At 40.7% G+C, this 23,644-nt stretch overlaps 1 protein-coding gene across 5 annotated transcripts in view; it reads left to right on the forward strand.

The window, feature by feature from the left end:
• OSBPL1A (oxysterol binding protein like 1A) overlaps window positions 1-23,644 on the forward strand; it is a 232,556-nt gene that overhangs the window by 45,509 nt on the left and 163,403 nt on the right. For 4 of the 5 annotated variants that reach the window (XM_033178095.1, XM_033178096.1, XM_033178097.1 and 1 more), the window contains 3 exons: window positions 9,746-9,857; window positions 18,059-18,144; window positions 19,295-19,439. In XM_033178095.1, coding sequence (XP_033033986.1) covers window positions 9,746-9,857; window positions 18,059-18,144; window positions 19,295-19,439 — 343 coding nt within the window. Of the gene's footprint in view, window positions 1-9,745; window positions 9,858-15,970; window positions 16,449-18,058; window positions 18,145-19,294; window positions 19,440-23,644 lie in introns of those variants that run through there. The other variant, XM_033178099.1, reaches the window with a different exon arrangement.

Consider the following 23,644-nt stretch of genomic DNA (forward strand, 5'->3'; position numbering starts at 1 on the left):
CCAGTCTGGTCTCCACCTCCTGATCTTAAGTGATCTGCCCACCTTGGCCTCCCAAAGTGCTGGGATTATAAGTGTGAGCCACCGTGCCCAGCCTCATTTTTTATGCCTTCTTGCTCTACCTGGACTAGTTGGCCTCCAGAGCTGTACACATGGTGGTCATTCTGGAGCTTATGTCTCAGTCATTGTGGGAATTCTCTTCACCACTTTCTGATGTTGGATTTCCTGTTTTCTGGGTCCCGTGTCTTCCTCCATCTTGATTTGTCTGTCATTTAGTGGAACACAGCCTTCAGGAACTGCTTGAGAAAGGTTGCATGGGAAATAAGTTTTTTGAGAATTCGTATGTCTGGAAATACCTTTGTATTTGAGTGATAGTTTGGCTATGTGTAGATTTCTAGGCTGGAAATCACTTTTCTCTCAGAATTTTGGAGGTATTGTGTCACCATCTTTTAGCTTTTAGTGTTGTTGTTGAGAAATCTAGAGCTATTCTGATTCCTGGTCCTGTGTGTGACCTGATTATTATTTAATCACTGGAAGTATATAAATTAAAATTAGAATGACAGGCTGGGCTCAGTGGCTCATGCCTGTAATAGCAGTGCTTTGGGAGGCTGAGGAGGGAGGATCACTTTAGGCCAGGAGTTTGAGGCCAGCCTGGGCAACATAGTAAGACTCCCTCTCTATCCACCCCCGCCCCCCCAAAAAGAATGACAGATAACCTAATACAACAGTGACTTACAAAAAAGTTCGTTTATTTCTCTGTAACCTAAAAGTCTAGATAAGTGGTCTTACGCAGGTGGCAAATACTCAAATACTCAGATTTCTTCTGTCTTAATGTGCTACGATGTGTGACTTTGACCATATCATCCCAATTGGGAGCATCCCAATCCCAGGAAGCAGGGTAGGGGGAGCAAAAAAGGGATAAAGAATATATACAAACTGCCCCTTCTAGAAGATTCCCAGAGGCTGTTATATGAGACTTCTGCTTAATCCCATTGACTGAAATATTCATGGCCACACTAGCTAAAGGGTAGCAAGGAAATGTAGGCTTTATTCTTGGTGGCTATCTGCCAAGCTAAAAAATGTCATTAGGGGTCAGATGGGATCTTCCCTTTACCCCTGGTGTCCTAGAATTTTACTGTGTTTACCTTTAGACTTTTAAACCTGTGAATTAGGTTTCCATTGCTGCATAACAAATTGCCATAAACTTAGAGGCTTAAATCAACACCCATTTATTATTTCACGATTCTGAAGGTCAGAATTCCAAGCACACAGCCTAACTGGATTCTCTGCTCAGGGACCGAGAAGACTGAAATTAAGGTGTCAGCTAAACTCTGTTCTCATCTGTGGTTGGGGGCTTTTTGCAAATACACGCAGGTTGTTGGCAGAGTTCACTGTTTTTTTTTGTTTTTTTTGTTTTGTTTTTTTTTTTTTTTCAAGGGATCACTCTCAGCTCTTACAGGCCACCCTCAAATCATGGCCACACAGCCGTGTCTGGACTCAGTCATGCTTCTCATCTCTTTGCCGGGAAGAGGCTAGCCCCTTTTGAGGGCTCACTTCAATAGGTCGTGTCTACCTAGGATAATATTTGTTTCTTAAGGTTGACTGTGCTATATAACAAAATCTAACCAGGGAGATGTCTTCAAGTCTATCTTCTAGTCTTTCTATTGCGTATTTTATTTCTGCTGCTATTTTTCCTGGTTAAGAATATTAACTTTTTGACTGGATGTTCTTTTTTTAATAGCATCTAATCTTGGTTAATGAAGAAATACCTCATTTCTCTGAGGATATTATAGTTCTTTTAAAGGTTTTCTTCCAGATTTTCATGTCTTTCAAACTTTTTTTTTCTTGTCTGTCTGGATCTTTCTCCTTTGTGCTGGTCATATGTCAGATCTCAGGTTGTAATTGGCTACTGATTCATATTTAATACTGACACTTTTCAAAGCCTATAGAAGTTATGACAGCATGAGTAAGACTTTTTTTTTCTTTGAGACAGCGTCTTACTCTGTCTCTCAGGCTGGATGGCAGTAGTGTGATTACAGCTAACTGCAGCCTTGACCTCCTGGGCTCAAGTGAACCTCCCACCTCAGCCTCCCAAATAGCCAGGACTGCAAGTGTGCACCACCATACCTGGCTGATTTTTAAATTTGTTGTAGAGAAAGGGTTTTGCCATGTTGCCTAGGTTGGTCTCGAACTCCTTGGCTCACACAATCCCAGACCTCAATCTCCCCAAGTGCTGGGATTATAGGTGTGAGCCACCGCACCTGACGGTGAGTGAAACTTACTGACTGTTGGGCTTCATCGTGTGGTGAACTTTGTGCAATATATATAGTAGACTGTGGTGTTTCTTTTACCTTTCTGAAGGCTTTTTAATTTCTTTCTTTTTTGAGACAGAGTGTCAGTCTGTCACCCAGGCTGGAGTGCTGTGGTGCGATCTTGGCTCACTGCAACCTCCGCCTCCCAGGTTGAAATGATTCTTCTGCCTCAGTCTCCCCAGTAGCTGGGATTACAGGTGCGCGTCACCATGCCCAGCTAACTTTTTATATTTTTAGTAGAGATGGAGTTTCACCGTGTTGGCCAGGCAGATCTCGAACTCCTGACCTCAAGTGATCCACCTACCTCAGCCTCCCAAAGTGCTGGGATTACAGGCGTGAGCCAGCATACCTGGCCTGAAGGTGTTTTTATGTATTGTATAAAGCATATTAACCTCTGTGCCTCAGGTTCCATATCTTTAAAAAGAGGTGTAATAATAATACCTACCTTGTATGATTTTTGTGAAGATTAAAATGAGTTTAATAAAAGTGAAACTTTAGAACAGTGTCTGATACAAGTAAATGTTAATTAAATATTGGGTATTATTATATTTACTTAGAAATAATTATTTAAGTCTTTAATCTGGCCTTAAACTTGATTATATCTTTGATTTTTCTCAGGAAAGAACTAATATATTATCTTTTAAGTGGATATATATTTATTGTCGATGATTTTCAACAGAAATTTGGGTTTTAGGGGATACCTTCTTTATTTGCCAAAGTCTAGGGAGTTGTATTTCCACACATATGGGCACTGGATTAAAACTTACCCTTTCAGGTAACCATCTTTTGGTAGCTGAGTTTTTAAATGTTTTAACACATTATCCTGCCCTCTCTATAACAGTATATCAACATGATGAAACCTCAGAAAGGTGTTCTGATATGTCTTTGGTGTTGTATTAATATGATTTGTATGACTCATTATTTAAATAGTTTTTTTGAACCTCTCTTTATAGCTTTATAGTCTCTAGGAGTTCAGTAAGCATAATTCTTTTTTTTTTTTAGATGGAGTGTCGCTCTGTTGGCTGGGATGGAGTGCAGTGGCATGATCTCAGCTCACTGCAACCTCCACCTCCTGGGTTCAAGTGATTCTCCTGCCTCACCTTCCCGAGTAGCTGGGATTACAGACACGCACTACCATGCCCAGCTAATTTTTGTATTTTTAGTAGAGACGGGGTTTCGCTATATTGGCCAGACTGGTCTTGAACTTCTGACCTCATGATCTGCCTGCCTCAGCCTCCCGAAGTGCTGGGATTACAGGCGAAAGCCACTGCACCTGGCCCAATAAGCATGATTTTTAGAAATTATTTCTCCTTTCTAATCTTGAAACCTGAAGCCTGCATTAAGAAATTGCTTTACGGCCAGGCGCTGTGGCTTATGCCTGTAATTCCAGCACTTTGAGAGGCCAAGACGGGTGGCTCACCTGAGGTCAGGAGTTCAAGACCAGCCTGGCTAACATGGTGAAACCCCATCCCTACTAAAAACACAAAAATTAGCTGGGTGTGGTGGCGGGCGCCTGTAATCCCAGCTACTTGGAAGGTAGAAGGCTGAGGTAGGAGAATTGCTTGAACCTGGGAGGCAGAGGTTGCAGTGAGCCAAGATCTCGCCACAGCACTCCAGCCTGGGTGACAGAGCGAGACTCCGTCTCAAAAAAAAAAAAAAAGAAAAAGAAAAGAAATTGCTTTACAAGAGGTAAAACTTTTCATGTGGTATTTCTGTTGAAGGTAGATAATTTTACAGAGACATTATCTTTCAAAATCAGTACGGGAGTGTTCATAGCAGTATAATTCCTAACAGTTAAAAAGGAGAGGCTGAGTTTGGTGGTTCATGTCTGTAATCTCGACACTTTGGGAGGCCAAGGCGGGAAGATTGCTTGAAGCCAGGAGTCCAAGATCAGCCTGGGAAACAAGCAAGACCCTGTCTCTACAAAACATGAAAAAAAAAAAAAAAATAGCTGGGCACAGTGGCATGGGCCTGTCGTAGTCCCAGCACTTTGGGAGGCTGAGCTTGGAAGATCTGTTGAGCCAGGAGTTTGAGGGTGCAGTGACTATGATTATGCCACTGCACTCCAGCCTGGGCAACAGCGTGAAACCCTGTCTCTACCGAAAATAAATAAAAATAAATAAAAAGTAGAAATTACTCAAATACTCATTAGTTAATTAATAAACATGTGGTATATTCATGCAATGGAGTATTATTCAGAAATCAAGAGAATGAAGTACTGATACACGCCAAAACATAAAAGAACCTTGAGAACTTGCTGACTGAAAGAAGCCAGACACAAAAAGCCACGTATTGTTTGATTTATTTATAGAAATGTCCAGAGTAGGCAAATCCATAGAGACTGAAAGTAGATTAGTGGTTACTAGGGGATTATGAGGAGAGGAAATAGGCAGTGATTATTAACAGATATGGGGTTTCTTTTTGGAGTGATGAAACGTTCTGAAATTAGATAGTGATGATGTACAACTCTATGAATATATTCAAAGCCACAGAATTGTGCACTTTTAGCAGGGTGAAGTTTATGGTATGTGAATTACATCTCATTAAAGCTGTTATTTTTTTAACGAATAATCTGGGCATGAGGATTTTTCTCTAACTATTTCATCTGAGATGACTTGTGTGATGGTGACAGCAATATAATGGCACAATAAGGAAACTACCAACTGCTGAGCGGAAAGTGGAGCTGGGGTGATTTGGGAGCGTGATTCATGGCTGTGTTCACATTGTTCTTTGCTCTCACCCTTGTGGCGCTGCTGGTCCAAACATACTCTGTGCCGCCATTAAAAAATAAAAGTATCATGCTTAAAGTGAATACTTTACTCCTCTGACTTTTTAGTAGTTAGTTGTCAAATTGGTCGAAGTGCTGTCTTAGCCAGGAATATTTTCAGTAAAACATCTTTATTCAGGAAAAAAGTATTGAAAAACAAATAGCATTGCTCTAGGTGTAGGGAGTGTAGCAGTAAACAAGAGACCAAATCCCTTTTTTCATCAAAGAGGAGCAAACAATACAGGCATTTAGAAGTGCTATGAAAATTAGTAAGGTAAGGGGATGAGAGATTGGGAGTGAATAATGCTACTTTAGACAGTGAGTGAGGAAGCCTTCTCTGAGGAGGATGCTTGCATTAAAAAATATATGTATCCATGGTGAAACCCCGTCTCTACTAAAAATACAAAAAAACTAGCCGGGCGAGGTGGCGGGCGCCTGTAGTCCCAGCTACTCGGGAGGCTGAGGCAGGAGAATGGCGTGAACCCGGGAGGCGGAGCTTGCAGTGAGCCGAGATTGCGCCACTGCACTCCAGTCTGGGCGACAGAGCGAGACTCCGCCTCAAAAAAAAAAAAAAAAAAAAATATACATATATATGTATCTACATCTCCTTTATCAATTTCCTTTTTTTTTTTTGAGATGGAGTCTCGCTTTGTTGCCCAGGCTGGAGTGCAATGGGACAATCTCAGCTCATTGCAACCTCCGCCTCCTGGGCTCAAGCAATTCTTCTACCTCAGCATCCCAAATAGTTGGCACTGTAGGTTCATGCCACTACGCCCGGCTGATTTTTGTATTTTTAATAGAGATGGGGTTTCGCCATGTTGGCTAGACTGGTCTTGAACTCCTGATATCAAGTGATTCGCCCACCTTGGCCTCTTAAAGTGCTGGGATTACAGGCGTGAGTCACTGTGCCTGGTCTTTCAAATTCCTTAACACCTGATTAATCTGACCCTTTCTAGTCTGAGTCTTGGCTCTCCCAATTAACTGAATTTTTTCCCAAAGGTCAGCAGTGGTTTACATACTTTAAGAGTTTCTGTTTTCTTACTTTTCCATAGCTACACTTTAACGAGGCTGACTACTTCTCTGGGAGGAGGCATGCTACAGTTTATTTCTCTGGCTGCCTTTATGATTCCTGCCTTTTTTTTTTTTTTGTCCTTTCATTATAGATTTTTTTTGATTTTTTTTTTTTTTTTTTTTTTAAACATTCTTCTCAGCTAGGTGCAGTGGCTCACGCCTGTAGTCCCAGCACTTCGGGAGGCCGAGGTGGGCAGATCACTTGAGCTCAGGGGTTCGAGACCAGCCTGGGCAACATGGCAAAACCCTGTCTCTACAAAAAAAATGCAAAACTTAACCAGGCATGGTGGCACATGCCTGTAGTCCCAGCTACTCGGGAGGCTGAGGTGGGAGGATCACTTGAGCCCAGGAGGTCAAGGCTGCCGTAAGCCGAGGTCGTGCCACTGTATTCTAGCCTGGGTGACAAAGTTAGACCCTGTCTCCCCTCAAGAAAACAAAAACAAAAAGACAAAAAATCCCCCACATTCTCTCTTCTCTTGAAACTTTCCCCCTCAACAAACCAATCTACTCTGTGGCTTTATTTTCTCCTCCTGGGGTTCACTGGACATCGGCACTTTGACCTCATGCTCTGCTCTAGGCATCCAGGTCCTCTGCTCTGCTGCATGCTGGGCGTCCCTCGCTGCCCCTTGGGCATCTGAAACTTCATGCACCTAAAATGGGCCTCATCTTCCTCCAACACCTGCTCCCTACACAATATTTGAGTTGGTCTTTGAACAGTTTTCACTGAAAATCCTCCTTTCTGCTATCTCCACTGGAGAACATACCCATTGTGTTTAACCTAGACTGCTTATTTTATTTTATCTTTTTTTGAGACAGAATCTTGCTCTGTCGCCCAGGCTGGAGTGCAGTGGCACAATCTCCGCTCACTGCATCCTCTGCCTCCCGGGTTCAAGGGATTCTTGTGCCTCAGTCTCCTGAGTAGCTGCTGGGACTACCAGCATATGCCACCATGCCCGGCTAATTTCTGTATTTTTGGTAGAGACCACGTTTCACCATGTTGGCCAGGCTGGTCTCGAACTCCTGGCCTCAAGTGATCCGTCTGCCTTGGCCTCCCAAAGTGCTGGGATTACCTTTGTGGACTTATTGACCATGTGTACATCTTCTTTGGAGAAATGTCTCTTCAAGTCCTTTGCCCATTTTTTAATCTGGTTATTCTGTTTTTGAGTTTTAGACATTCTCTACATATTCTGTATATAAATCCCTTGTCAGATACATGATTTGCAAGTATTTTTTCCTGTTCTCTGGGTTTCCTTTTTCTCTCTTGATACGGCCCTTTGATATACAAAGTTTCAAAGTTTGATGAGGTTTTTCATTTTTCGCCTGTGCTTTTGGTGTCGTATGCAAGAAATCATTGCTAAATCAGGTCTTATGAAGCTTTCTTGGTATTTTTTCTTCTGAAAATTTTAATAGTTTTAGTTTTGACATATTTGACCTATATCGAGTTAGTTTTTGTATATGGTATAAGGTATGTGTTTAACTTCATTCTCCTGCATGTGGATATTCAGTTTTCCCAGTACCATGTTTTGAAAAGACTGTCTTTTCTGCATTGAACTGTCTTGGCACTTAGGTCAAAAATCATTTGACCATATATCTGAGAGTTTATTTCTGGGCTCCCTATTCTGTTCTGTTGGTCTGTGTGTCTGTCTTTATGCCAGTACCACGTTGTTTGGATTATGGTAGCTCTGTAGTTAGTTTTGAAGTCAAGATGTATCTCTAACTTTGTTCTTCTTTTAAATATTATTATGGCTTTTTGGGGTCCTTTGAAATTCCACATGAATTTTAGGATGGGATTTTCTGTCTCTGTAAAAATGTCGTTAGTATTTGATAGGGTTTGCATTGAATCTGTAGACAGCTTTGGGTAGTATTCTCCTCTTAACAATATTAAGTCTTTCCATCCATAATCACAGGATGTTTTCCCATTTATTTATGTCATTTTAAATTTCTTTCAGCAGTGTTTTGTGCTGAGTCTTTTGTGTATAAGCCTTTTGTCTTCATGGTTAAGTTTATTCCTAAGCATTTTATTCTTTTTGATGCTACTATAAATAGAATTGTTTTTCTTAGTTTCCCTTTTTGGATTGTTCATTGTTGTCTTTGCCCATTTGTAATTGGGTTGTCTTTTTATTGTTGAGGTGTAAGTGTTCTTTATATATTCTGGATACAAGTCAAGAGACTTGTATTTATAAATTTTTTTCTCATTCTGTGGGTTGCTCTACTTTCTTTAATTAATATGGACTATTTAGGTAAAGCATGAAAATGTGAATCCCAAAATGTTACCTTTAAGATGATAGAAAATGTTAAGATATTTTATAAGAATTCACTTTATTAAGATATTAGGAGATTTGAAAAAACAATTTTCCTATTTTTAAAATGTGTTAGTACATTTTATAGAATAATACTCAAATATGAAAAATGTGTTTGTAAACACTATGTACTGTACTGGGAAATGTAGGTATAAAACAATTGTGGCATATAAGTAAAATTATGTTACAAAACATCAAATTTTGCACAGGGAAATTAAGAAATACACCAAAATGTTTATAGTGGTCATAAAATGATAAGAATAATAAGTATATGTATTTTTTGCCTGTTTATGTTTTTTAGATTTTATTTAAGCATTTTTTGCTATGAAAACTTTCTAAAAGAATGTAGGAAATGTATGTTATGGCCCAAAGGAAAGATGAAATTCCTAGGACAACATGTAGCGATACGGGATATCACTTCATATTTTACAGGCACTGTCAGTCTAGAAGTTAGAATAGCACTGTTTTTCAGCCTCCCTTGGTGCAAGACTGAAGAGCAAGCATTGCCATCATCCCCTCCCTAGGTGCTGTGTGTCTTAAGATAATCAAACATCAAATCTCTAATACTGTCCACAATATCAGAAATTCTGTTCCTCAATTTCTGCTGTCTTGTTAAGTGGTGTAACTGACCCAGTGATACTGTATGTATGTACATTATTAGTTTGAAATTTCTATAAGACCGGCTATCCACTTAGAGTAAATAAAAATATGTAGTGTATTATCTGTTGTTGAATATTGACTCCAGGAGATCGTCATGCTTATCTATTTTTTTCTTTCTTTTTCTTTTTTGTCATGCTCATCTAATGCTTAATTATAATGCTTCATTGTAAACCATTCCTCCAATAATGGTGTATCCTATCAGTTAATAATGGTGTATCACTTTAGAAAATAATGCTTTATTTTGTTTAAATATCAAGATTAATTTTAAAAAATCTTGGTCTGTTGGGCAGAAATAAATGATGTTCAGTGAATGTACTTCCTTCTCTAATTTAAATAGTGGCTGTGTTTACGAACACATTTAATTTGACCACATGAATCATTTTGTCAGAACAGCCAGATAGTTTACGTAAAAAATCAATTCTAGAAGTTGGCTATGTATCAGTTGTGTATTGGCAACTGTGCAGGCAATTGTCAAGTATTATCACAATTGAATCACTTATTATAGACATAATGTGATGTATTCTCACATGGTACTTTTTTCTATTGTGGAGACTCTGTAGTAGTTAGAAATTTGGAATTGGGTGGTAATGCAATAAAATCTTAGCTTAATAGTTAAAAATCAATTCTCTGATTTTTAGGAGTTGGTAATGCTTCTCTTAGAATATAATGCTGATACTACTGTTGTTAATGGGAGTGGACAGACAGCAAAAGAAGTTACTCATGCTGAAGAGATCAGAAGCATGCTTGAAGGTAAATATCATGGATGTGAACATAAACAGCATTTACTTTCATTATAACCAAGGTTCAGATTATGACTAAAAATGGCTTCTGAGAAAGAGGACAAAACAGGATAACCAGCTGATGGCTCTAATGATAATGTCATCTTGGAGTCATTGATTAAACACACAATTACCTATATGATAGTTTCTTCACTTAAAGCTTTTAAACTCTTAATTTGTACAAAATTATGGCAAGTTTTAAAAATCTGTTTTTCAGGCTGGGTGTGGTGGCTCACGCCTGTAACCCTAGCACTTTAGGAGGCTGAGGCAAGAGGATCACTTGAGGTTAGGAGTTTGAGACTAGTTTGGGCAACATAGTGAAACCCCTGTCTCTACAAAAAATAATAATAAAAAAATTAAAAATTAGGTGGATACGGTGGTGTGCACCTGTAATCTCAGCTACTTGGGAGGCTGAGGCAGGAGGATCATTTGAGCCTAGGACCTTGAGGCTGCAATGAACCCTGATTGTGCTACCGTACTTTGGTCCAGGCAACAGAGTGAGACCCCCCCCAAAAAATTTGTATTTTGGGTCTCAAAAAAAAAATGTTTTTCAAATACTCAAGAAAATTAAAAGTAGAAAATTGAAGACATGAGGGAATGTGCCTAATAGGCTGATGAAGTATGATAATGAAGGGATACAGAAGTGCAGGACAGTAAGAGGTGGCAGTGCAAACTGTAAGAGGTGTTGCTTTTGGGAGTCACTTGATGTTGGGAAGATAGCTCTGGCTGCCTCAGTTTTCTTTTCACCCAGGCTGGAGTGCAGTGGCGTGATCTTGGCTCACTGCAACCTCCACCTCTTGAGTTCAAGCGATTCTCCTGCCTTAGCCTCCCGAGTAACTGGGATTACAGGCACGTACCACCACGCCCGGCTAATTCTTTGTATTTTTAGTAGAGACGAGGTTTCACCGTGTTGGTCAGGCTGGTCTTGAACTCCTGACCTCAGGTGATCCACCCGCCTTGACCTTCCAAAGTGCTGGGATTACAGGCCTGAGTCACCACACCTGGCTCGCTATTAATTTATTTATTGAAATGAAGTCTCACTATGTTGCCCAGGCTGGTCTTGAACTCCTGGTCCCAAGCAATCCTCCCATCTCAGCCTCCCAAAGTACTAGGATTACAGGTGTGAGCCACTGTGCCTGGCCTTCTCAGTTTTCTTGAGGACTTCATTGCAGTATAGCAGGCAGCAGTAATTTCTTGATGGTTGAGCTTTGTTGTTATGAATGTCAAAGACTAATTTGCTTTTAAGAAAACATGAGTCTGCAATAACTCAGGACTTTCTCTAAAGCGGCTTAAAACAAAAACATTTCCATGCTTATATTTGGAAACCCTCATACAATAGAACCCTTCTTTGAATGGCCAGGGCTTTCCTATAATTATTTTTTAGTAGCATTTCTAATATTGAGAAGAGAAGATCTTTAATTTTCTACTTACTAAGTAAAGATACTGAATTAGAGTTGCAATTTCACACATACCCTTTCTTTCTTTTGGAATTCGGAGAAAGGCAATATAATTTTGTGCTTAAAGGATGTTGATTTCTTAATTTAAATTTTCATTATTTTTATTTATGTAAAAACCAAGATGCTGTTGTTTATTACCCCAAAGCTAAAATCTTCTCACTTGTTCTATAGTTTAAAAAACAACACAAAGTCTATTTGTCAGACTTCTTAAGGTCAGTGTCTTGTTTCTGCACTCAAAATGAATCCTCTCCTTATCAATGAACAAGCAAATTAGCACATAACATATTCGATCAGACACTGTGTTATATGAATTTAATAACATGTAGAACATATTAGCTGTGGTTCCTGCCCTTTAATAATTTGTGACCAAATAGGGAGGATGAGGTACTGTCCTTAATTATGTCCTGTTATTTTAATTATAACTAAAAGAGAACCCAGAACTGAGGTTTTCCTGACAGACTGGAATGTTAGGTTAGTCTGACAAGTTGACATTTAGTAAGAGCAATTGTAAAGACATGCTTTAAGACATTTCAAAACCAAACTGCACAAGGAAAAGGGCTTAGCTGACTTTACAGGTAATATGATTTGTCAGCTGATGTGGTCTTAGCCTGGGAAATAGAAGTAGAGACTGAGTTGAGTGATTCTGCTCTAATGAGGGCACCTCACCCACATATAATATCATTTGGGGATAGAGTGTTAAAAGAATCATTGGCAGACTACTGGAAGTACCTTGAGGAGCCCACCATAAGTAGACCATAAGACCATAAATAGATCAGAAGGCATTTCACAGGGGCCGGGCGCCATGGCTCAGGCCTATAATCCCAGCACTTTGGGAGGCCAAGGTTGGCAGATCACTTGAGGTCAGAAGTTCGAGACCAGCCTGCCCAACATGGTGAAGCCCCATCTCTAATAAAAATACAAAAATTAGCTGGGCATGGTGGTGGACACCTGTAATCCCAGCGGCTTGGAAGGCTGAGGCAGAAGAATCACTTGAACCTGGGAGGCAGAAGTTGCAGTGAGCTGATCACACCACTGCACTCCAACCTGGGAAGGCCAGGCGCAGTGGCTCATGCCTGTAATCCCAGCACTTTGGGAGGCTGAGGCGGGTGGATCATGAGGTCACGAGTTCAAGACCACCCTGGCCAAGATGGTGAAACCCTGTCTCTACTAAAAATACAAAAATTAGCTGGGTGCAGTGGCAGGCACCTGTAGTCCCAGCTACTCAGGAGGGTGAGGCAGGAGAATTGCTTGACCCCAGGAGGCGGAGGTTGCGGTGAGCTGAGATTGTGCCATTGTGGTCCAGCCTGGGTGACAGAGTGAGACTCCGTCTCAAAAAAAACAAGCAAAAAAGAAACCATGTCATAGGATAATGCATGGAGAGACAGGAAATGTTTTACCCTAGAAAGAAAGACATAGGCAGGCACAATGAAATTATACTCAAGTACCTGAGAGCTGTTACTTGGGAGAAGGGATTGTCTTATTTGTGGCCAAACCAGGGCTGGTTGATTGCCCAGTTGATAGAGTAGCAGGGAGTTTATGTTTGGGTCCAACATATGGGAATAATGGCTTGGATTGTCTTGAAAGATACATGATTGGAGGTATTCAGCAAAGGAGAGACTTGTTAGGCACTGTTACTAATGCCGCCTTCTTCTCTATCTTGTCTTTTTATTTTGAAAAATTTTGACCAGGCGTGGTGGCTCATGCCTGTAATCCCAGCACTTTGGGAGGCTGAGGCGGGGAGATCACAAGGTCAGGAGATTGAGTCCATCCTGGCTAACATGGTGAAACCCCATCTCTACTAAAAATACATACACACACACACACACACACACACACACACACACACAAAATTAGCCAGGCATGGTGGCACGTGCCTGTAGTCCCAGCTACTCAGGAGGCTGAGGCAGGAGAATCACTCGAACCCGAGAGGCAGAGGTTGCAGTGAGCGAAGATCACACCACTGTGGTCCAGTCTGGCCAACAGTGAGACTGTCTCAAAAAACAAAAAAAAAGAAAAAAGAAAAATGTCTAACCTGTGGGAAAGTTTCAAGAATACTACAGTAAACATTTGTATGTCCTTCACTCAAATTCACCAGTTATTAACATTTTGCCACATCTGGTTTAGACTGTTAAATATTTTGTTATTTATTTACTTTTAATTTTTTTGTTGAACTATTTGAGAGTAATTTGCAAACATAGTGATACTTCACCCCTAAATACTTCAGTATCTCTCTTTTTTTTTTTTTTTGAGACAGCGTCTCACTCTTTTGCCCAGGCTGGAGTGCAATGGTGCAATCTCGGCTTACTGCAAGCTCCGCCTCCTGGGTTCACACAATTGTCCTGCCTCAGTCTCCTAAATAGCTGGGACTACAGGCAACCACCACCAGGCCCAGCTAATTTTTTTTTGTATTTTTTTTTTAGTAGAGATGGGGTTTCACCATGTTAGCCAGGATGGTCTCGATCTCCTGACCTCGTGATCCTCCCACCTCGGCTTCCCAAAGTGCTGGGATTACAGGCATGAGCCACTGCACCCGGCCTTTGGTATCTCTTAAGAACAAGGATTATTTTCTTACATAATCACAATATAGTGCTCAATTTCAGGAAAATTAACATAATATTGTCTAATATATATTTTTATATTCAGATTTAGCCTGTTGTCCAAATAATGTCCTTTGTAGCATTTTCCTCTCCAATCTAGGATCTAATCCAGAACCCCACATTGCATTTAATTGTGACATCATCTCTTTCATCTCCTTTTATCTGAAACAACTCCTCAGCCCTTATCTTGATACTGACTTTTTTTTTTTTTTTTTTTTTTGAGACAGCGTTTCACTCTGTCACCCAGGCTGGAGTGCAGTGGTGTGATCATAGCTCACTGAAGCCGTGAATTCATGGGCTCAAGTGATCCTCCTGCCTCAGCCTCCCAATTAGTTAGGACTATAGGCATGCACCACCATGCCTGGCTTATGTTATTACTTTATTTTATTTTATTTTATTTATTTTTTTTATTTAATTTTAATTTTATTTTGTTTTGTTTTTATAGAAACAAGGCCTCAATATATTGCCCAGGCTGGTCTGGAGCTCCTGACCTCAAGTAATTCTCTTAATTTGGCCTCCTAGAGTATTGGAGTTAACAGGTGTGAGCCTTGCCACCTGGCCGATATTGACCTTTTTGAAGAGGAAAGCGGTTGTGGAATTATTTGTAGAATGGCCCTTGATTTTGTTTTTTCTCTTGTGATTAGATTCAGGATATGTATTTCTGTCAGAAACATTATGTAGGTGAGTTTATGTCCCATGCCAGTGCATCCTGTTAGGAGGCACATAGTGTCACTTTGTTTCATTATCAGTGATGTTAACTCTGATCACTTTGTGGTCCACTGTAAAGGCATCTTTTCCCTTTGTAATTAATAAATGACCTACAGGGAGAAAAATTGAGACAATGGAAATACCCTATTTACCAATAAACTTCTACTCAGTGGTTTTAGCATTCATTGATAATATTTGCCCTAATCATTGATTAGTGGTTGCAAAGTAATGATTTGCTATCATGAATGAAAGATATTTTCCAGGTGCTCTCCTGCATTTCAAGTGTACTACTATTCAGCCTATTCTCTGCATGTATGTAAGCATCAGTCAGGACAGTGATAGACTTTGTGACTTATAAGATCCTTATTTACTTGATTCTGATGGAAAAGAAAGACAGTGATACTAAATTTAAATCTTATAGGACAAATATTTTTTGGATCTGTAGCATTTGCTTTAAGAATATTGAGATATAAAGTATATGCAGAAAAGTTCACATCATGAATGTATAGCTCCTTTAGAACTGTTTCTGTGGAGTACATCTCTGTAAACAGCATCCACATCTACAAGTAAAACATTGTAAGCATTCTAGAAGCCTGACCACTTAGACTAGAATATTTGCTTTTCATTGATGTAATCAGCAGTTTTGTTTCAGTGTCCTGAAAGAATACAGGACAGGAACATAATCTAAGAACATACATAGTATTTTCGACTCCAAATTCCTGCCATTTTCCTTCACTTATGAGCCTAGACAACCTAGAAAGAAACAATAGGGTATCTTTTCTTTTCCTTCCCTAAAACCTGGGACAAATATTAAGCATTATTTGAATATTCAACGCATATTTATTGACCAACTATGCATTGTGCCAGATTCTGTCATAAATGCTTTGGTTACACAGATAAGAACAAGTACCTGGCCGGGCGCGGTGGCTCACGCCTGTAATCCTAGCACTTTGGGAGGCTGAGGTAGGTGGATCACGAGGTCAGGAGATCGAGACCATCCTGGCTAACATGGTGAAAGCCCCTCTCTACTAAAAATACAAAAAAAAAAAAAATTAGCCAGGCGTGGTGGCAGGTGCCTGTAGTCCCAGCTACTCTGGAGGCTGAGGCAGGAGAATGACGTGAACCCGGGAGGCGGAGCTTGCAGTGAACCGAGATCGCACCACTGCACTCCAGCCTGTGCGACAGAGTGAGACTCCGTCTCAAACAAAAACAAAAACAAAACAAAACCATACAAGAAAAGACCAAGTACCTGGCTTCAAGATTACAGAGGGATAAATTACAGGTCAGGTTGATACATGCAGTGGTGGAGGGATGTACGAGAGGTATAAGAGATGTCACTGTTCTCAAAGAGTTCCTAGTTCAGCAGCTGTAGAACCAGTGGGAGGAAAGATCGAAGATAGTGCATCCCAGCCGCGGAAGCCATGCACAGTGTACAGAGAGGCTTGGCTCAGCAATAGCCATGGACAGTCTATGGAGAGTCTTGGCTCAGCAGAAGCCATGGACAGTCTACTGAGAGGCTTGGCTCAGCAGAAGCCATGCACAGCCTACAGAGAGGCTTGGCTCAGCAGAAGCTATGGACAGTCTACAGAGAGGCTTGGCTCAGCAGAAGCTATGGACAGTCTACAGAGAGGCTTGGCTCAGCAGAAGCCATGGACAGTCTACGGAGAGGCTTGGCTCAGCAGAAGCCATGGACAGTCTACGGAGAGGCTTGGCTCAGCAGAAGCCATGGACAGTCTACGGAGAGGCTTGGCTCAGCAGAAGCCATGGACAGTCTACAGAGAGACTTGGCTGTCTTCTGAGGTAGAGTCTGGGTGTGCAAATAAAAATGTGGGAAAAGAAGATGATGGTATATAGCAATGTTAGTCATTTCTTAAGACAAAGGTAAACTAGTTTCAGCAATTCCTGGATTCAATATATGTGTTCCCTGTAGTTTAAATGCAATGGTACGTGTAGACTCTTAAACAGCATTTAGCACATAGTGATTACTGTTAATGAATGTTCATCTATTTCCCCAGTCACCTGGCTCCCCCACCTGCTTCTCTATCCATGACTTGACTTTAGCCAGGATGACCTGAAAAACCTTTTATAGTTCCTCCTTTGCAGCCTCTGCACAGGACATTGTAGACGTATATTTAGTGGGATCACCAAGCCTTTCTCTGAAAGCACTTCCTTTCTATAAACCAAAATAGAATTCAGATCTAGCAGAAATTAGATCTTACTTACATATTCCAGACTCTTACACAAGTCAGATTACCAGTTGCTCTTTTGCTGTAAGTATGACTTCAGAGAAAGCGTAGTGATAAGAGCACGGACTCTGGAACTAGCCTGCTTGAGTTCAAATCCCAGCTCCTCCACTTCTGGTTGTACAACCTTGGTTAAATTCCATAACTTCTTGGTGCCTCAGTTCCTTTGTCTGTAAAAATCAATATAATAATAACACCTACCTGAGAGAGTTAATGAGGATTTTATGAATTAGTGTTTTTAAGGAGCTTTGAATAGCACTTGGCATGTAGTAAGTGCTAAAGTATTTGTTAAAGATATAAAAATAGGCAAGGCAGCTCATGCCTATACTCTCAGTGCTTTGAAAAGTCGATGCAGGAAAATTGCTTGAGGCCAGGAGTTTGAGACCAGTCTGGGCAACAAGTAAGAACCCCGTCTCTACAAAAAATAAAAATATTCACCAGGTGTGGTGGTGCACACCTGTGGTCCCAGCTACTTGGGAGGCTGAGGCAGGAGAATCATGTGAGCCCAGGAGTTTGAAGCTGCAATGAGCTATGATTGTGCCACTGCACTCCAGCCTGGGTGACAGGGTGACAGGCTTGGTGATCCCACTAAATATACATCTACAGTGTCCTGTGCAGAGGCTGCAAAGGAGGAACTATAAAAGGTTTTTCAGGTCATCCTGGCTAAAGTAAGTTATGGACAGATGACTTTCTCAACATACATACATACATACATACATACATAAATTTTATATTTTTATGTGGCAATTTATAAATAAATTGATATGTCTGCATATATTTATATGATGTGTACGTCTATCAGTGCTATTTCTTGTTATTTTTCACATTCTAAGGTTCTGGAAGCTATGAACCCCACTTATCTACCTTTCCAAGGTACATATTTAATAGTATTTCAGTACATAAAAGTAATCCATAATTAGTTTTGATGGTGATTGTTAGTGAGTAAAATACTTAAAGACTTCTGAATTAAAAACCCAAATTCATCCAAACCTGAAATAAATAGAACTCTGTAATCTGACTTGTAAGGTAATAACAATACATTTTAACTGCATTTGAATTACAATCCAAAACATTTTGGTTTTTCTCATCATGATCACTTTATTCTTTATAATGAATTTGTAATTTGATCCTGACTAGCAGTGGATAATAAGTACTTTTCTTTTGCAGCTGTAGAAAGGACTCAACAAAGAAAGCTTGAAGAATTACTTTTAGCAGCAGCAAGAGAAGGCAAAACAACAGAACTCACAGCTCTGGTAAAACAAAAAAACCCCAAAAGACAAAAAGCAGTCTTTCTTTATACTTCAGGAAAATTTTTACTTAATGTTAAGTACATAATTTAGTTGAATTGTAGAACCAAGAACTCCAGAGATCATAAAAATAGAACCAAAGTTCTTAAATATCTAGAAACACTCAGCATGGTGATAGTTGAAGCAGGACACATTTTAAATGGTGATATTTTTCTGGATTTCTGATTTATACCCATCCCAATCCCCCTGAAAACCTGATGGATAAGAATCTGATTTTTCATGGTAAATAGTTAATGTAAGGACAACTTATTATATATATATATTATATACATTTTGTGATTAAGCCAATTGAAACATGATAAATAGGACCCTGTAAAGGAATAAGTCTTTCTAGTTTTGATCAGCAGTAGTTTCTGGGAGGAATGCTATACTTCTGGAAGGTACTATGCAAAGAAGGGACAATATTTTGGAATACTTATACCACATTAGACTGAAACGTTTGCCTGTTCCCCGCCCCCCCTCAGAAGACCTACTTTTGAGTTTCCATTCCTTCACAGTCTCATTAAACATGAAACTCTAAATTTGTTCTGAATTCATGACTGAAGCACTGCCATTTGCTTTAAAGTTATTTCAGCTCATTTGAAAAGGCCTCTTTGGTTTCTAAGTATAGTGCCTAAAGCAGTTTTTAAATTTTGTGAAATGGAAGCTATATAAAGAAGCTTCTAAAGCAATAAGTTGGGAACAACAAATTCAGTAGAACCTTGACATTTACACATTTAACATTTATGGTTTTAACTCTGAAAGACTGGCAGACTGATTCTGCTGTCACAAGTGTGAATTACAAGGCTGGTAGGGGCAAGTAAATCATTGTGAAATCTTAGTGTCCAAGGTGTGCGAGATGGCGCTGGCACAGTGCAGAGTGTCTGTTGTCAGGGGGATGTGAGAGCTGGACACAGACCTGAGAGCTATCTCAGGGCATCTCAGAATAAGCATAGGAGTGGCAGGGTTGGCTGGTTTAGTGAGCAAGAAACCACTAACAGCCTAGATGCCAGGGAGCTTGGCTATTCTTCAGGCTCTGCTGATACACCTTCCTGTGAATTATGAGAGAAAGTCTGTCTTTGATATATAATTCTGCATTGCATTTTTTTATTGTTAGCTCAACAGGCCCAATCCTCCTGATGTTAACTGTTCGGATCAGTTAGGAAATACACCCTTGCATTGTGCAGCTTACCGGGCCCATAAACAATGTGCCTTAAAGCTTCTAAGAAGTGGAGCAGACCCTAATCTGAAGAACAAAAATGGTAAGCATGTTGGTGAAAACCACTGTTGGCCATTTTGAAACTATAAAATGAAGTCAATGCTATATAAAATTGTTTTGTTTCAGTATCCAGCCTTTGTTAAACTGTATGGTTTGTTATTTGCAGTATCAGTATTCTATAGAGTTGCCACCAGCACTGAATTAGGGAACGCTGAACTATTGTTTCTAGAGGAAAATACAGGATCAGGTTCCTGCAAGCCTCAGGTCTCAACATTTTCATGAATTTATCATTATGAAACCTTATGGTTTTTTGTGGATTTTTTGCTGTTTCTATTTAATACATGTTGTTGACTCATTCACATTGAACTCATAGCCAACAGCATCATAGCTCACACTTGAGTAAAGTTTTCTTCATAAGGCACCTCACAGCCTTTTCCACTGAGGTACATTAGATTGCACTTCAGCACAATGCTTGGGACCATTTTGTTGTTGTTGTTGTTGAGACAGAGTCTCTCTCTGTTGCCCAGGCTAGAGTGCAGTGGCACCATCTCAGCTCACTGTAACCTCCTCCTCCTGCGTTCAAGTGATTCTCCTGCCTCAGCCTCCCGAGTAGCTGGGACTGCAGGCATGTACCTGTAGTACACCATGCCCGGCTGATTTTTTTGTATTTTTAGTAGAGATGGGGTTTCACCATGTTGGCCAGGCTGGTCTCCAACTCCTGACCTCAAATGATCTGCCCGCCTCAGCTTCCCAAAGTGCTGGGATTACAGGTGTAAGCTACTGTGCCTGGCCACTTGGCACTGTGCCTGGCCATTTTAAACAGCAAAGTCACCAACAAAAGCACAAAGGGTGGAAAGTGTGACCCTAAATAGACCATGACGAGGACATTTGTTTATAGTAGGAGACCTTCTAGAATGAAACAAGAAGGCCAGGCATCACCTTCTTCTACCTTAGCTGGGAAAAAGAGCGCTGGGCAAGCCACATTTTCACCACTCTGGGCATGTTTGTGAGTGACTGAGAAACTGCAGTGAATATTGACCTTGGGGTTACAAGTGAATTTTAGCAGTAGGCAAATATGCAAACATGGAATACATAAATAATGAGGATTGACCATACGTGTGTGACAATTTGAAAGACAGAATCAGAAGCCAGAAAAGAAGCTGTGAAAGGTGTCTTGGATATTTAAAAGAGGAACATGCCATCAGGGCCTTTTCACATCACTTTTTAGGATGCATCCTGCTGCCTGCTACCAGCCTGGGTTAGGCCTTGTCAGGGGTCCCACAGGACCCTGTGTTCACCTCCATCAGAGCCTAAATCACACTCCATGGTATTTGTTGGCTTATGTTGCTGTCTCCCGTGACACTGAACTCCTAAGGGCAGGCCTCATACTTCATTGTCTGGTTCACCCAGCACCTGGAGTAATGCATAGCACGTAACACCTGGGAAGGGCTGCATGTTTGTTGAAGGTTTGGAGTCATTAGAAATAGTTTAACAGGCCGTATGCGGTGGCTCAAGCCTATAATCCCAGCACTTTGGGAGGCCGAAGCTGGTGGATCTCGAGGTCAAGAGACCAAGACTATCCTGGTCAACATGGTGAAACCCCGTCTCTACTAAAAATACAAAAATTAGCCAGGCGTGGTGGCACGTGCCTGTAGTCCCAGCTACTGGGGAGGCTGAGGCAGGAGAATTGCTTGAACCCAGGAGGCGGAGGTTACAGTGAGGCGAGATCGCACCATTGCACTCCAGCCTGGCAACAGAGCGAGACTCTGTCTCAAAAAAAAAAAAAAAAAAGAAATAGTTTCATAAAGGAATAGGTACTTGATACAGATCCTGAAGTCCTAGTAGGTTTTAAAAAATGTTTTCATTTCTAGGAGCTGGGTGCCGTGGGTCACGCCTGTAATCCCAGCACTTTGGGAGGCCCAGGTGGGTGGATCACCTGAGGTCAGGAGTTCAAGTGGTGACACGTGGTGGCGTGTGCCTGTTGTCCCAGCTACTCAGGAGGCTGAGGCAGGAGAATTGCTTGAACCTGGGAGGCAGATGTTGCAGTGAGCTGAGATCGTGCCATTGCACTCCAGCCTGGGCAACAAGAGCGAAACTCTGTCTCAAAAAAAAAAAAAAAGTGTTTATCTTTAAATACTTTACTTTTTACCTTCATTACCGTTACTGTCTTTTTATCTTGAGCCTTTTTGTCTTGATAATAATGGTAGTTAATAACAATACCATTATAATCTAGTAAGATTTTGATAAGCAGGAGTTTGGGAAAGGGTGTTCTGAGCTGAGGGAAGATTATCAGAAAAGGTTAAGGTGAAAAATGCAAGTCAGGTATAGGCGAAATCCCCAGTTTGCTGCATCCAGGGGAGCAGTCAGAGTTCATCCCAAAATGCAGGTTACACTTGTACAGTAGGACCATTGAAATGGTCTTGGGTGAGAGTTGATTAGGACCTGAACTTTTTTTTTCAAGGAGTAAGACACATTTATTTCTTAATAATAAAACAAAATTCTTGAAGCAGGTGTCATGGTCAGTACCAAAAAGCCTCAGGATAAAAAGGTGTCTTAAACTTGGCATAGCCAGGTTACATTTAAGTATTGTCATAGACCCGCATAACCAATCAGCTTTCAGGAAAATAGTTTTGCCATCACAACAGTTTAAGATAAACACATTCAACTTAAAATTTATAATGTTATTATAGGAGCTGTCAAGTCGAGTGCCTTATGTAGAATAACAGTCTAAAAAATGAGCTTACCACAGTAAGATTTAGAAGATGCTATCCTTGGTGAATTTGAGTTTTGAAGTTTAGAGACTTTTTTTATACAATGATATTTGTGGAAGCAAAGGTGAATATGAACTATATGCTATAGTCATAAATCATTAGCCTTCATCGCAAGGCAGGCCGGTGTACCTATGTTTAATTTTATATATTCAGTTAATATATATTTTATATGTAATTAAAATTATCTGGTATGTTATATCCATGGACAACTCAGTGTCTTGATTTGTATTACATAAGGCTAGCAGGGCATACTGTTCTTTTTTTTTGGACAGAGTTTCACTCTGTCACCCAGGTTGGAGTGCAGTGATGCGATCTCGACTCACTGCAACCTCCGCCTCCTGGGTTCAAGTGATTCTCCTGCCTCAGCCTCCTGAGAATCTGGGATTACAGGCATGCACCACCACACCTGGCTAATTTTTTATTTTTAGTAGAGATGAGGTTTTGCCATGTTGGCCAGGCTCTCGAATTCCTGACCTCAGGTGACCCGCCCGCCTCAGCTTCCCAAAGTGCTAGGATTTTGGGTGGGAGCCACTGCGCCCAATCTCTTTTAAAAATTTTCTCCTTAGAGATGGGATCTCACCCTTTTGCTCAGGCTGGAGTGCAGTGGTGCGATCTTCGCTCACTGCAGCCTCAAACTCTGAGCTCAAGTGACCCTTTTGCCTCAGCCTCCTAAGTAGCTGGGACCACAGATGCATGCCACTGTCTAGCTAGGACCTGAGCTTTACTGACATCAGTAGAAGTGGAAAGGAGAAAGAAAATTGGTTAGAGATCCCCTGCTTGATTGGCTGTTATGCTCGAGACTCTCACTGTCTAATAGAAATATGACAGGAGTCACATGTAATTTTAGGTTTCTAGCAGCCATGTTAAAAGTGAAAAAAGGTGAAATTAATTGTAATTATGTGTTTTATTTAAAGTAACATATCCACAATGCCATTTCAACATATAATCGGTAAACAATAATTATCAGTAAGATCTTACATTCTTTTTTTGATACTAAGTCTTTGAAATCTGGTGTGTATTTCTGCGCTTACAGCACATCTCAGTGTGGACTAGCCACATTTCAGGCACTGCGTAGCCGCGTGTGATTACTGTCCACCATATTGGACAGTGTAGCTCTACACATAGCAAGCTGTCCCAGAGGATCTCTGGTTCTCTGCGTTGTCCTCACCTTGCACATACTATTCTCTGCCAGAAGTGCGCTTGTCTTTCTTGTCCATCTGGTAAACCCTAGTCTTGCTTTAAGAGCTAGCTCAAACCCTGCTTCCCCAGAGAACCTTTGTCTGTATCCCTAAGACCGGTACAGGTTTGTGGAGCTGGAGAGAATTCAGAAATCAACCCATGTAAGTACGGTGATTTAATTTTCGGCAGAGGTGTGAAGGCAGTCAATGGAAAAGGATAAACTAGGAGTTACAAAAGCAAAAATTGACGTCAAAGTGAGATTTTGGCCAGGTGCAGCGGCTCACACCTGTAATCCCAG

This window comes from Trachypithecus francoisi, unplaced genomic scaffold (genome assembly GCF_009764315.1).
Source record: "Trachypithecus francoisi isolate TF-2019V2 unplaced genomic scaffold, Tfra_2.0 Lachesis_group19, whole genome shotgun sequence".
Classification (NCBI taxonomy): Eukaryota; Metazoa; Chordata; class Mammalia; order Primates; family Cercopithecidae; genus Trachypithecus; species Trachypithecus francoisi.